The sequence below is a fragment of the Tiliqua scincoides genome, chromosome 3 (genome assembly GCF_035046505.1).
Source record: "Tiliqua scincoides isolate rTilSci1 chromosome 3, rTilSci1.hap2, whole genome shotgun sequence".
Taxonomy (NCBI): domain Eukaryota; kingdom Metazoa; phylum Chordata; class Lepidosauria; order Squamata; family Scincidae; genus Tiliqua; species Tiliqua scincoides.
The window spans coordinates 10358863-10372957 of NC_089823.1; the positions used below are offsets into that span (position 1 = coordinate 10358863).

At 48.6% G+C, this 14095-nt stretch overlaps 1 protein-coding gene across 1 annotated transcript; it reads left to right on the forward strand.

The window, feature by feature from the left end:
* The first annotated feature begins 6119 nt into the window (after positions 1-6119).
* Positions 6120-13861, forward strand: HIKESHI (heat shock protein nuclear import factor hikeshi). The gene is made up of 5 exons (XM_066621877.1): positions 6120-6257; positions 8446-8683; positions 10947-11098; positions 12252-12370; positions 13635-13861. The coding sequence occupies exons 1-5, from the start codon at positions 6228-6230 to the stop codon at positions 13687-13689; spliced, it is 594 nt and encodes a 197-aa protein (XP_066477974.1). The 5' UTR covers positions 6120-6227; the 3' UTR covers positions 13690-13861.
* Positions 13862-14095: the final 234 nt, after the last annotated feature.

The window sequence follows — 14095 nt, forward strand, 5'->3', positions numbered from 1 at the left end:
GTTTCAAAAAAATCCTTTTGGTTGTGAAAGGCATGCTTGAAAGTTCATGGCAGTGCCTACTTAATGTTTCAAGATGGGGAAGGTGACATAACATTATTTGCAGGGGTTCAGGCACAGCTTCATTTTCCTGAAGTTCTTTGCTGCTTCCCCTCCTACCCAAGTTTTTGTTATGGGACTTCTTGGTATTGAAATCATCCACCCAAATCCCTTTAGTTAAATTTTGAAGTGGCTTATATAGTCTGCAAAGTAGCTTATAATAAAATCTGATCAACTTGGTAAAATTCTGCAAGTCCAGTGCACGCATTATGTGTCATGTAAAGTCCATTTAAAATCATTTCACAGGGCACTGTTTGGCACATAATAAATACACATGCACACGCAAAGACCTGTGTGTAACCTGGTGTGTAACCAGATCAGCTGATGTGCATCACAGACTTTGTAGTAGTCATTTGGAATGGCATTGTAGGGTTGACATTTTGTCAATTTTTTGTGAGTATTTAAATGATTCACCTATTGAACCAGTAATAAAAGAGCTGTGCTAATTTCTAAAGGGACTGTTTTTAGAAGACTTCAAAGTCTAGTCTCTATCAGTGTTTGTGGGCTAGTTCACAAAGTCCCAGCCCTGGCATGTAGGAACAATGTGAGAAGCAACCCAGTGTTTGCTGCCTCCTAACCTTTGTTCCTGTTCAGAAAGTTCCTGCAGTCACATGGCCATTAGTAGGTGCTAGGCCACATGGCTTAATTGGGAGTGGAGTGGGCAGTGGGAGGCTCATGTCCCCCAATGGCCTTACTAATAAATTACCCCTCTAGCCTGTTCATGTCAAATGAACAATGAACTCAGATTTTCCAGGTGAGATGCTTGAGACAGATCCTGGGTGTCTCTCTTTGTAAATGCCATCAGATTAGGTGCGATAATCAACCACCAGTTGAAGAGCAAATCCAAAAATGCAGACAGCAGTGGTTTGGCCCCATCTGCAGAATGAACACTATCTGGCTGCCACACAAGCTCAACCTCCCTACTGGTTCTACAGGCAGCACCAAAGAAAACGTGGCTCAAACACACTGAGGAAGACCTAAGGAACCAGCGTTTGACCATTGACAAGGCAAGAAATATCAGCAACAGTTGGCAAGTGTGGAAGTGTATGGACTGCTTCTTACATTCCTTTAACAACTTTCAAGAACCAACTACATTTCAGAATGGATCTCCCTGGTTTGGTCTCACTTCTGGCCTCTAGTTCTCCCACGCAGGCTGACAAGCAGCTCCATCTCTCATATGGAGGGCAGCCAAGACGCTTCTTGCTCACACCAGGAGCAGGTGGAATCACTCAGCTGGGCTTGTCAGCTGCTTCGAGGTCTCGCCACTCTCATCGGTTCAGGGAGCTGCAGGTGTCTTCGAACTTGCGTCCTTCTGATGTTATCTTCAGGCTAATGGAGGCTCTACCCTCTAGACCAGACCTCCTGCCCTCCTAAGCCAAATGGCTTACAATCTAAACAGAGATGCATTTAAAGTGATTATAATTTATAATTATAATTTATTAAAATAGACTCTTGGAATAAAAACCAGAATTTGCTATTTTAATCAAGTTTGTTTTTTGGCAACCTTCAGTCTCGAAAGACTATGGTATCGCGCTCTGAAAGGTGGTTCTGGCACAGCGTCTAGTGTGGCTGAAAAGGCCAATCCGGGAGTGACAATCCCTTCCACACCGGGAGCAAGTGCAGTCTGTCCCTGGTCTGTCTCCCTGGCTATGGGCCTTCCTTCTTTGCCTCTTTGCCTCAGACTGCTGGCAAAGTGTCTCTTCAAACTGGGAAAGGCCATGCTGCACAGCCTGCCTCCAAGCGGGCCGCTCAGAGGCCAGGGTTTCCCACTTGTTGAGGTCCATCCCTAAGGCCTTCAAATCCCTCTTGCAGATGTCCTTGTATCGCAGCTGTGGTCTACCTGTAGGGTGCTTTCCTTGCACGAATTCTCCATAGAAGAGATCCTTTGGGATCCGGCCATCATCCATTCTCATGACATGATCGAGCCAATGCAGGCGTCTCTGTTTCAGCAGTGCATACATGCTAGGGATTCCAGCACGTTCCAGGACTGTGTTGTTAGGAACTTTGTCCTGCCAGGTGATGCCGAGAATGTGCCGGAGGCAGCGCATGTGGAAAGCGCTCAGTTTCCTCTCCTGTTGTGAGCGAAGAGTCCATGACTCGCTGCAGTACAGAAGTGTACTCAGGACGCAAGCTCTGTAGACCTGGATCTTGGTATGTTCCGTCAGCTTCTTGTTGGACCAGACTCTCTTTGTGAGTCTGGAAAACGTGGTAGCTGCTTTACCGATGCGCTTGTTTAGCTCGGTATCGAGAGAAAGAGTGTCGGAGATCGTTGAGCCAAGGTACACAAAGTCATGGACAACCTCCAGTTCATGCTCAGAGATTGTAATGCAGGGAGGTGAGTCCACATCCTGAACCATGACCTGTGTTTTCTTCAGGCTGATTGTCAGTCCAAAATCTTGGCAGGCCTTGCTAAAACGATCCATGAGCTGCTGGAGATCTTTGGCAGAGTGGGTAGTGACAGCTGCATCGTCGGCAAAGAGGAAGTCACGAAGACATTTCAGCTGGACTTTGGACTCAGTCTGGAGAGGTTGAAGAGCTTTCCATCTGATCTGGTCCGGAGATAGATGCCTTCTGTTGCAGTTCCAAAGGCCTGCTTCAGCATGACAGCGAAGAAAATCCCAAACAAGGTTGGTGCAAGAACACAGCCCTGCTTCATGCCGCTTCAGATGTCAAAGGGGTCTGATGTGGAGTCACCTTTGTTCTTGTACAGCGTGATGATGTTTGCATCCCTCATGTCTTGAGGTACTTCACCTTCTCTCCAGCAGAGACAGAGGATTTCATGCAGCTCAGTAGCGATGATCTCTTTGCAGCACTTTAGGACTTCAGCAGGGATGCTGTCTTTTCCAGGTGCCTTGCCAAAGGCAAGGGAGTCCAGGGCCACGTGAAGTTCTTCTAGGTTTGGTTCACTGTCAAGCTCCTCCAGCAAAGGCAGGCACTCAATGTTGTTCAGCGCTTCTTCGGTGACTACATTTTCTCTGGAATATAGCTCAGAGTAGTGCTGCACCCAGCATTCCATCTGCTGTGCCCGATCCTGGATGACCTCGCCTGTGGCAGACTTCAGAGGGGCAATTTTCTTCTGTGTTGGACCTAGGGCCTGCTTGATACCATCATACATCCCCTTGATGTTGCCTGTGTCAGCTGCTACCTGTATCTGGGAGCAGAGCTGAAGCCAGTAGTCGTTAGCATATCTCCTGGCAGTCTGCTGGACTTTGCTGCGAGCAGCTCGGAGGACCTGCAGGTTGCGCTCACTGGGACAGCCTTGTGTGCTGCTTGAGCTCTCCTCTTTTCCTCAATGACTGGTGTCAACTCAGAGTGGGCTTCAAACCAGTCTGCCGTCTTGTTGGTCTTCTTGCCAAATATGGACAAGGCGGTGCTGTAAACGGCATTCTTGAAATGTTCCCATCTGTTGGATGCGTTTGCATCGACCGGGCCTGGAAGAGATTCCTCAAGTGCTTGTGCAAATTCCTCCACTTTTCTCTGATCCCGGGTCTTGCTGGTATCAATGCGAGGTCTTCCTTCCTTTTTCGTGTGATACAGTCGCTTTGTTTGCAGTTTCACTCTGCTGCACACCAGGGAGTGGTCAGTGTCACAGGCAGCACTCTGATAGCTGCGTGTGATCTTGGTGCTGGGAAGGCTGGAGCGTCTGGTGAGAATCAGGTCGAGCTGGTGCCAGTGCTTTGATCTTGGGTGTCTCCAAGAGACTCTATGTTGGGGCTTCGTGTTGAAGAACGTATTGCTGACACAGAGACCATGATGACAGCAAAACTCTAGCAGGCGTTGGCCATTCTCGTTCATCTTCCCAATGCCGAACTGACCTAAGCAAGTGGGCCACGAACTGTTATCAGCACCAACTCTAGCATTGAAATCGCCGAGGATGAACAATGGCTCTTTTACGGGGATCTTCTTGATAGTGGTGGCCAGGTCATCATAGAATTTGGCTTCTGCTGGAGACGACAAAGTCGGTGCATAAGCACCGATGAGAGTGACAGGTCCTGCTGATGACTGAAGCTGCAGGGACAAAATTCTTTCACTTCCCACAGTAGGTGGGATGATGGACTTCAGCAGGGAATTTCTGACTGCAAAGCCAACACCATGTTCCCTGGTTTCGTTTGGTGGTTTTACCTGCCAGAAAAATGAGAAATTTCTCTCCTTGACAGATCCGGAATCTGGAAGCCTCATCTCTTGAAGGGCGACGATGTCCATCTGCAGTCTGCTCAGCTCCATGTCAATGACAGCTGTTTTGCATGCGTCGTCTATTTCTTGCAGGTCATCAGAGAAGCCAGGTGTCATTGTCCTAACGTTCCAGGTGCCCAGCTTTAGGGCAGGAGTTTTCTGTTTTCTTTTGCATGGTGCAGAGTTGTCGATCCGCTTGTTGGTTTTCACCCTAAACCCCACACACCCCGAGAGGTTAACAGACCGTGGCGAGGCAGCACCTTACTGACTGGGGACTGCCCAGCTTAAGGCGGGCGGTAGCTGCCCAATGAGATGCAGTGATCTCTCCCACTGTCGGAAGCAGCCCCTGGCGTCACGCTCTATGCCAATCGAGCGAAGACTTATAACCGGTAAACTGCTGCTTCCCGTGTTGTGCCGATGCCGTATGGTGAAGTTGGAGTGTCCTCTCCAGTGCGCAAAGCCTGGGTAAAGAAGGTATGGAGGATAGGCTGTTACCCATGCAGCAAATCCCCCCTCTCCACGTCGCTGAAATGGTCCAATGGAAAGGCAGAAGCCAATACGGTTGGTTCCAGCGACGTCGCAGGAGTTGCCAGAACGTGACTGTGTTCAGCCACGAACTGCCTCAGTGACTCCGGCTCCAGATTTTGCCTCGAGGTTGACTCCTGGAGCCTTTTCCACAACTGGATGTAGCCACAAGGCAGTGGAGGTTTGGGATCAGAGTTTTCCTTCTCCTAGATGAGCTGCGTTCCCCCCCCCCGCACCTTTCGTTTCACTCACACATCTCTCTTTCCAATTTCCAGGTACCCACAATGCCCTTCCCCCCCTGCACCTTCCCTTTCACTCGCACATCCCTCTTTCCGATTTCTAGGCACACACAATGCCCTTCCCCCCCCCGCATCTTCCGTTTCACTCACACATCCCTCTCCTCTAACCCTCCCCCCCCCCCAAAAAAAAAATTGGGGTTAGTTCCTAATGATCAGCTTGATAATTGATAATCCTCCTTAGGTCCTGTTTTCACATTTGCAGACTGCAATTTCCAGACCCGCACACTTTACTGCTTCGCCCCCCTCTGGCTACGCCACTGCCTTGAGGCCGCTGCGCAGCGCCTCCGCCTTAAAAGGGCGTTCGCAGAGGCTCTGCCGTCGGCCAGGGTCGCTGGCTCTGAGGGTTGGCCACCCTGAGCGTTCGCCCGGATCCAGAGGGTTGGATTCCGAGGTTGCGCGCTCGAGCCCAGCTAGACACTGGCAGCCCCCTCCACCGGCTCGGAGGGTGCGGGGGCCCCGGCGGCTCGGGGCCCACTCCCGAGGGTGAGGAGTGCCGCGGACCGGGCGACCGGGATTTTTGCCACCCTTGGGCTGCCCTGGCCTATGTAGGTCTACTCCAAAGTAAGTCCCATGCTAATTAATGGGACTTCCTCCCTGGTCCGCGTCAGTCCCATTGGCTCTCCTGGGACTGACTTCTCAGTAGACGTGCAGAGGGTCGTGCTCTGAGGCTGCCATCCCTTCCGCCCTGACCTGGGAGTACAGGACCTGACGTGGGTGAGGAACAGGACTGCGCCTTCAGTGCCACCCCAGACCACCCGCCTCCTCCAGATTCCTGGGACTCTAGGGAGGGTAGAAGACTACGCTACCCAGAATGCATCGCTAATAAGCCGTTCCATAGATCTTGGCAAGAATGCAGTGCAGAGTGGCGGTTTTCTCTAGGCTGTCCATCTCTATGATGAAAGCACCATTGCATGGGGCAGACCGGAAGCATTCGGTGAAGCGTCGCGAGTTGCATGCTGGGACATGTAGTCTTCGCCTCCTTCAGGCCTTTTTGTTGCTCTGTGCGCGTGCGCTTCGGCTGGGGAGGCGGAGCCACCATGGAGGGGCTTTTGGGGTAGTAGGCTCGGCGGGCCGTCGCCACCTCGAGGCGTCCGTCGCGCCGCCTTGGAGAGGGGGAGGGAAAGCGGGGCCGCCATGTTTGGCTGCGTGGTTGCGGGGAGGCTGGTGAGCGGCGTCCAGCGGGGGGTGGCGTGGGCGTGGCTGCGGCCCGGCATGGGTCTCCATGGGAACATGGGGGAGGGGGGTTGCCACGGTGCGCGATGAGGCGCGTGGGGACTGGTTTCCATGGTGACAGCGCGGGGGGGGATTGGGGTTCCCCCTCACAGGCTTGGAGGGGGGGTCGGTTTCGGGTGCGCACACATTGTGCGTTCTGAAGGTGTCCGTGGGGGAACTGATGGGGAGCACTTCAGTTCCGCCTCTTTTTCTGTCCTACCTCTTTAAACGGCTGGGTTGGTGCCAGGGCAGGAGGAGGAAGGCAGGGAGGTGGTGGCTGCCCTGCCCTGCCCGAGCTCCCCCAGCCTGGCCTTTTCAGAAGGCAGGGAGTGTTGGAAGGGGAAGGGGCCTGACCCAGGCTCCTCTTGACTGTTCCTCTCCCCTGCCTTCCAGACCTTTGCTGGGGCTCCTTCTGGAGGGGCTGCCTGAGGGCCCGATCCTGTCCAACTTTCAGCTCCGATGCAGCCGCAATGCAGCCTCTGACAGGATTGGGCCCTCAGGCAGTCCTTCCAGAAGGAGCCCCAGCAAAGGCCTGGGAGGCTGGGGAGAGGAACAGTACCTCCATCCCCTTATCCTGAGGAGGCCTCCATGTCTGCCCCCACGCCACAGGATGCAGCACACGACCCATTGGCATGGCTGTGTCCGCTGGAAAGTTGGACAGGACTGGGTCCTGAACCTTGCACGTTTCAAGGCTTCTAGCACCCTCAGCCATCCAGAAATGCCTGCCTCCGCAGGCCAGGTGCACCAGGATGCAGGTCTGTTGTCTCATGTGCTCCCTTGTGGGCCACTTCGAGGCAAAAGGAAGCTGGACTAGATGGGCCTTTGGCCTGATCCAGCAGGGCTCGTCTTTTGTTCTTATAGGGAAATAACATGAACTGATGCCACAGGGGTGGTTGGTTTAAAAACAAGGCAGGGCTGGGCCACTTGGGAAGCTGCAGAGAGCAGCAGGTCATGTTGCAGCTTGTTCAGGGTAGCTGTTACTGGGCGTGTTCCGTTGCAGTGTTGGCAAACGCTTGCTTTGTTCAAAACAGGGAGGGCATCATATGCCACCCTAGGGTAAAATTAGGGCTACCCCCATCGGGTGGTGTGTGTGCGCACACCTGCATGTGTGCTGGCTTGTAGGGAATGCAACTTATATGATTACTCCTGCTGTGACGCATTCATGCACAAAGAAAGTACAGGTTGAGTATCTTACCTGGACTGCTTGGAAGGTGTCTGGATTATGGATTTGTCTGGATTTTGAAACAATTGCATAAATATAATGAGAAATGCGTACTCTTGCTCTTTTCACTGTGACCTATACAGGTATCGAGCTTTTTGACATTTTTCAACAATGTCTGTATGGGTATACACCACAGAGCAGAGAATATAACTTACAGCCTGTGCCTGCACTGTACGTGGAAATGAGCACTTAGACCTTCACACTACAGAAAGTTTTTTTTAAAAAATTGGGACAAAAATGTCTGGATTTCAGAAGAGTCTGAATTTTGGATGCCCAGATAGCGGTTAATCTACCTGTATTTCTCTTTAGGATTTCTTTCATGTGCACATTTGTGCTGATTTAGAGCCAAATCCTATTCACTTTTCCAGTGCTGGTGCAGCTGTGCCAATGAGGTGTGCACTGCATCCTGTGGTGGGGAGGCAGTCACAGAGGCCTCCTCAAGGTATGGGAACATGTGTTCCCTTACCTCAGCATTGCGGCTGCACCAGTGCTAGAAAGTTGTATAGGATTGGGCCCTTAATAAATCAGTTAAATCAATTAGTTTAGTTGACAATCCTATGCAAGTACCCGTATCGTATTTTGTAGATAAAAAGATGTTCTTGTATAGGGCACTGTTGGCCATGTCACATCTTTTTAGTATCCACTGCTGTACCATTTTTAACCACTTCTGCTATGTACTTTGTTTGAAGGTACTGTGCTGCTACAGTGCTGTGTGGTATGCTGAATAAGAGTTGTGATTGCCTTTGTTTAACCTTTCATAAGGCTATGTTTGATTTTCTGTCATTTTCAAAGCATGCCTCTTCTTTTTATTGGCATCTAGAAGTAATTTTGATTCTGCTGCAGCCTTCTGAAAGACTTCTGGATATGGCTGTGCCCTGATTCATGTGTTGTTCCCTGCTTTTTTGTTTTATTTTTCAGGTGCAGACAGTTGCACAGCAGGTGGCAGAAGACAAATTTGTATTTGACTTGCCTGACTATGAAAACATTAACCATGTGGTGGTCTTCATGCTGGGGACCGTGCCTTTTCCAGAGGGCATGGGAGGATCTGTCTACTTCTGCTATCCTGACGAGAATGGGCTTGCAGTATGGCAGCTCCTGGGGTTTGTTACAAATGAAAAACCAAGTGCCATCTTCAAAATTTCCGGCCTAAAATCTGGTAGGAGCAATGAATTATCATTCCACTGTGACATTCAATTCTAAGTGCTTCAGCCCCATGAAGAATGGGTTACCGCTCAGTGTTTAGCTTTACATGCAGATGATTCCAGGTTCAACTCCTGGGACCTCCAGATTGCACATGGAAAACAACAGCTGATGCCCATAAAAGAACTCTTGACAGAGAAGTGTTGAAAGGAGGAAAGTAACCTTTTGTCTGTGTTTCATGTGGGAGTGAGTCAGTGGACTGAGCCAAAGTTGCTGGCGATTCAACCGTTGCTCAATTCAAAATATGACTTTTATTTTCAAGAATAAAAAGTAAGCGTCTAGCAAGAGAATTTGCTTTCAGTAGTGACTTTGAGACATGGGCATCTCCAATTGCGCTCCAAGTCAAGGGCACCTGTAATATAAGGTGGCTCAGAATAAGCAAAGGTGTTGCTAGAAGCTGCCTTATCCTATCCAGAAGGTACTCCCTGCAGCCATATCACAGTTGATGCTAAAATTTTTGCATCCTGGAATCTGAGAGACACGGGGAGAGAACCTATGACTACTATTTGTGTTTGTGTTTCAGGGAGTGCATGGCTGGGCCAAAAGCAGCAATCCCAACTCTCCTCCTCCTCTCCCTAATAATATAGTGTACAGATTGGGTATTCTTTATCTGGGCCACTTGGGACTGGAAGTGTTCTGGAATTTTCTGGTGGTACCTGGATCTTGAGGATGGCAACCTGCTTTTTGCAATCAAAGAATGGACCTGATGGTTTACATTGTGCTGTCCAGTGTAGGTGAGGCCTCTAGCTCGCCCCTTCCCATCATCCCCTTCAAGACCCTCGAGCCACCCGCTCAGCCCTGTGCCACCTTCTGCGCCACCCAGCTAGCTTACTGTGTAGCGCTCCAGCATGCACTGCCTATGCTGGCCTGCACCCACCAGTGCAGAAAACAGTTTTTTAAAAAAGTTTTAAAAATGTCCGTAGTTAAAAGCTTCCTGATTTCAGAGTGTTCCAGATTTTTGAATTCCAGCTATGGTGTAATCATGGTTGAGATACAAGACTACTACAAAATGGATTAATTCAGATATATGGGGCGGGTTCATATCCGCGGATTAACTTATTCTTGGATCTGGACTATGGCGCCACCCATGTGTGCCCCCTTTGGAGGTGAGGGGAGCTCTGCCCCCTGAGACTGAGCCTGACACTAAAATAAACGCTACTTCTGGTTTCTCCGTGAAACCAGAAGTGACATTTTTAATGCCTTTAAAGGGAAGCCCCTCCTAAGCCTTATAAAACATTAAAAATGTTACTTCTGGTTTCATGGAGGAATCAGAAGTAGCTTTTTTTTTTTTACTATCGGACTCAGTGTGAGACTGGCAGAGGCCATGGATGGACTTCTGTGGCTTCTGCTGGGATCAGAGAACCCTCTGGAGTCAAGGGGAGCTGAGCTCCCCTCGGCTCTGGAGGGTGAGGTGTTCACCTGTATCCACAGTTTCACTTAACCACAGGGGGTTCTGGAACAGAATCCCCATGGATACAGGGGTACTCCTGTCATGACAAAACATGATTTCTGTTTATTGTATTGTAGATTCCAAACTACGATTCACATTTCAGGTGTACAGGTAGCCCATGGCCCGTGTAGTTTTCCTCTTTTCCTATCTTCCCTAAAAATCTCTGGAAGCTATCCAAAACAGTGCTTTCTGAGAATGAAATGATATTCCAAACCATGGCTGGTTAGTTTGGATGTAATGCAAAGCCCTGGTTTGTCCAAAATGTGGTTCGTAAACATATTTTGAACTGTGGTTTCAGGTCTTGTTTTGGTAGCCACTTGCAAACCATGGTTTTTTGGATGGTAGTGCTTTGTGCACCAAGAAAAAACATACTTTGGTTTTGTGTGAACCATCTTGATGAGTAGTTCTGGCCTGGATTGCTATGCTGTTTAAAAATAGTTTGCAGTTTCATAAAACTGCCAACCAAAGGCTGTATCCGTTTTCCGCCATTTGAATGCAAGATTTTTCCTCGCAGGAAGCTTTAATTTGTTTCTTCCCCAACTCTTTCTTAAAAGTTTTTGCTAGAAATGATGACTCTGTGACATCATGCTGTTGTAATTTAACTGTCTGACATTGTTGAGCTTTGTTCTGTGGACCAGATTGCTGATTGAGTAGTTTCCACCCTTCTTCACGAAGCCTGACATAAATCTAGGACATATTCTGAATTCAGAATTGTGCTTATACTGAGATGAGCGTTGATGCATTAGAACACCTGTGGTGTCTCTCTTAGGGAAAGGCAGCCAGCATCCATTTGGGGCCATGAATATCCCCCAGACGCCATCAGTAGCCCAGATTGGGATTTCTGTAGAACTGCTAGAAATTTTGGCTCAGCAGACTCCTGTAGCAAGTGCCGCTGCATCATCAGTAAATTCATTCACAGAGGTAATTTATTCCTGTCATCATCATCAGCACTGCGATCTCTTCAGTAACAGACCTTGAAATATTGCAGGCCACAAGTTGTACAACCTGGAGAGAGAGAGATTGAGCAAAATGCCATAGGGCTCTATTTTGAATGCTTATCAGATTTGCAGATGACACAAATCTGGGGGGATAGCTGGGGGGATCATCACCTTGGACATCTAAAGTAGAATTCAAAATTATATTGACAGGCTGTACTGTTTGGCCCCTACCAACAAGATGAACTTCAACTGAGACCAACTATGAATGCCTGCATATAGAAACAAAAAATCCGAGGTACTGGGTAGGGGAAAGCTGGCTTGGCAGCAGCACCTCTTACCCAGTTTTTCACCTCTTAATCTATGGGCATGGATCTTCCATATGGGGTTTTGAACATATTGTTGCAAAACTCATGTAGTTTTTTATGTCCATGAGTGATCTCTCACCTTCCTAGGTGCCCTTCTCTGAATCCACTTGAATGTATCAGTGTCCTCCTTAAAACATGGTCAAAACTGGATACAGTATTTCAAGTAAGGTCTGGCTAGTACAGTATAGAGTGAAATAATTACTTCTCATGATCTCTGGACCTGCTAATGCAGCCCAGCAATGTGTTGGCTTTTTTGCAGCCACATCACACTGCTGGCTCAGTTTCAAATTAAGGTCCACTAAGGGCCCAGTCCTATCCAGCTTTCTAATGCCAGTGCAGCTGCAAAGTATCCCCGAGGTAAGGGAACAAATAGTCCCTTGCCTTGAGGAGGCCTCTGTGACTGCCTCCCCACTGCAGGATAAGAACATAAGAATAGCCCTACTGGGTCAGGCCAAGGGCTCATCTAGTCCAGCTTCCTGTGTCTCACAGTGGCCCACCAAATGCTTCAGGGAGCACACAAAACAACAGACACAACCTGCGTCCTGGTGCCATCCCCTGCATCTGGTAATCGGAGGCAGCCTGCCTCTAAAACCAAGAGCGTGCACATACGTACACAGCTACATCAGCACTGAAAAGTTGGATAGCGTTGGGCCTTAAGGCACCTTGATGCTTTTTACACATTGAGAAATGATTTTAAACTGATGAAGAGGACTATGCACAGGCTAAGTGTTGATTTGATGTGTTTATCTCTTTTTTTTTTTGGTATTGCAGTTCACTCAAAAGATGCTAGACAATTTTTATAACTTCGCTTCATCCTTCGCCATCACTCAGGCCCAAATGACACCCAACCCATCAGAAGCATTTATTCCTGCAAGCGTAGTTCTAAAATGGTAAGGGGGAAGACAATGCCGGTGAGATGAGTGTGGGGAGATTTTACCTCGGCCCTAAGGACACAGTCCTAACCAGTTTTCCAGCACCAAGGTAAGGGCAGCGCAGTTCTGAGGAAAGGGAACAAACATTCCCTTACCTTGAAGAGGCCTCTGTGAGTGCCCCCCAACTGCAGGATGCAGCACAAACCCCATTGGCACAGGTATGTCAGTGCTGAGAAGTTTGTTAGGATTTGGGCCTCTAAGTTGTTGAAAGAGTTTCATGCTAGTTTTGTGCCATTGCGGCTGCTTGTTCTAACCTGAGGTTTTGCATTTGTGTTTTAACACTGTGGCCACTTAAAATGGTTTTGTCACCTTGGACACTTCAAAACTGGAGAGGAAATTTATACAGCGGGCTGGATCCCCCACAGAGAAAGAAATACATGGATGCTGGAGTCTGCTAGACGGGCCTGGCTGCAGCGGTGCAATTACTTACATTAGGGTTGTGGACTGGATGTGGCTTGCAATCATGTCCTGGAGGCGCTGTGAGGTGCGGGCTTGGCAACCATGGATTGTGGAATCCACAGGTGCTGAGCCTAATTGTGGCTTGCCTACTCAAGGCTGCCTGGCATTCTCCCTGGGGAAAGCAATAGTTGAGCAAGATGGAGTTGTGGCAAATTTTCTTTAATTTATAGAGAACTGATTAATGGCATGATTTTTCCACTCCCATGTGCACAGAGCCTGTGCATGTGCTGGAATCCCATGGCTCCTATGGAGATCTCTCCCTTCCTTCCTCTTCAGAATACTGCAATGCAGAGTTCAGAGCAGCACACCTATATTGGTTCCCAATAACCAGAGGGCCTCCATGCCTCACACATAGTTATGCAAGAACCCATGCATTACCAGACTCTCAGTGCATTCTGCGCTCTTGCTGTTTGGGAATAGCCTGACTTCTGGCTCCTAAAGAGGGACAAGCTCCTGAGGGCCTTATATTATCTGCATTGGCTGGGGAGAGAGAGTTGCATGGCAACCAGCACAGCTTCAGTGTGCATGTTGAAGGTTCATCAGTGGGAAGAAGATGAAGCCTGCGGGGATCCCCTCTATGCCTGAAAGAGGGGAAGGTTCAATGCATTGAAATTTATAATTTCCCCAAAGCCTGTCGCAAGCTCATCAAAGATAACCCATTTCTGCCCAGCCCGTAAGTGTACACATTTGATCCCTGTTGCTTGCAGAAATGGCTTAATGTGGTTTTTATATGACATAATGTGAATTGAACATTTTCTTCCAGGTATGAGAATTTCCAGAGACGACTAGCTCAGAATCCTTTCTTCTGGAAAACATAATCCTGAGTCCAGTTCCTTAGAGTGCACTCTGACAGTGCTCACAGTGAACAGATGCAGATATATGAGCCTACAAAAGAAAACCTGGATGGAATGATCAGGTGTCCAAGCAGACAAAAAATGAGCTTTTGTAATATTTTTGGGATCGTGTTTAAAATTAAAGTTCTGAAAAGCAGTATTTGCCTTGTGTTTTCCCTAAAGTTAAGAATGCTGAACAATAGCATGAACAACTTATTATTCAGTGTACATAGAATTACTTCAGTAGTGACAACAAGCAAGCAATGCTTTGACTCTTTTATGCTTAAGGGTCTCTTACATTATGCACACAAAACTGCAAATAAAAGTTTGTCAGGAGCTGTTGGTGATTCATTTAAATAGTCCAGGTATGGTTAATGGTTATGGTTATGGC

What these genes read in the sequence shown, in the direction of transcription:
- HIKESHI (XM_066621877.1), top strand. Translation starts at nt 6,228, where the DNA reads ATGTTTGGCTGCGTGGTTGCGGGGAGGCTG. An exon ending in GCGTGGTTGCGGGGAGGCTG is followed by an intron (nt 6,258 to 8,445) that starts GTGAGCGGCGTC and finishes TTTATTTTTCAG; the next exon opens with GTGCAGACAGTTGCACAGCA. An exon ending in AATTTCCGGCCTAAAATCTG is followed by an intron (nt 8,684 to 10,946) that starts GTAGGAGCAATG and finishes TGTCTCTCTTAG; the next exon opens with GGAAAGGCAGCCAGCATCCA.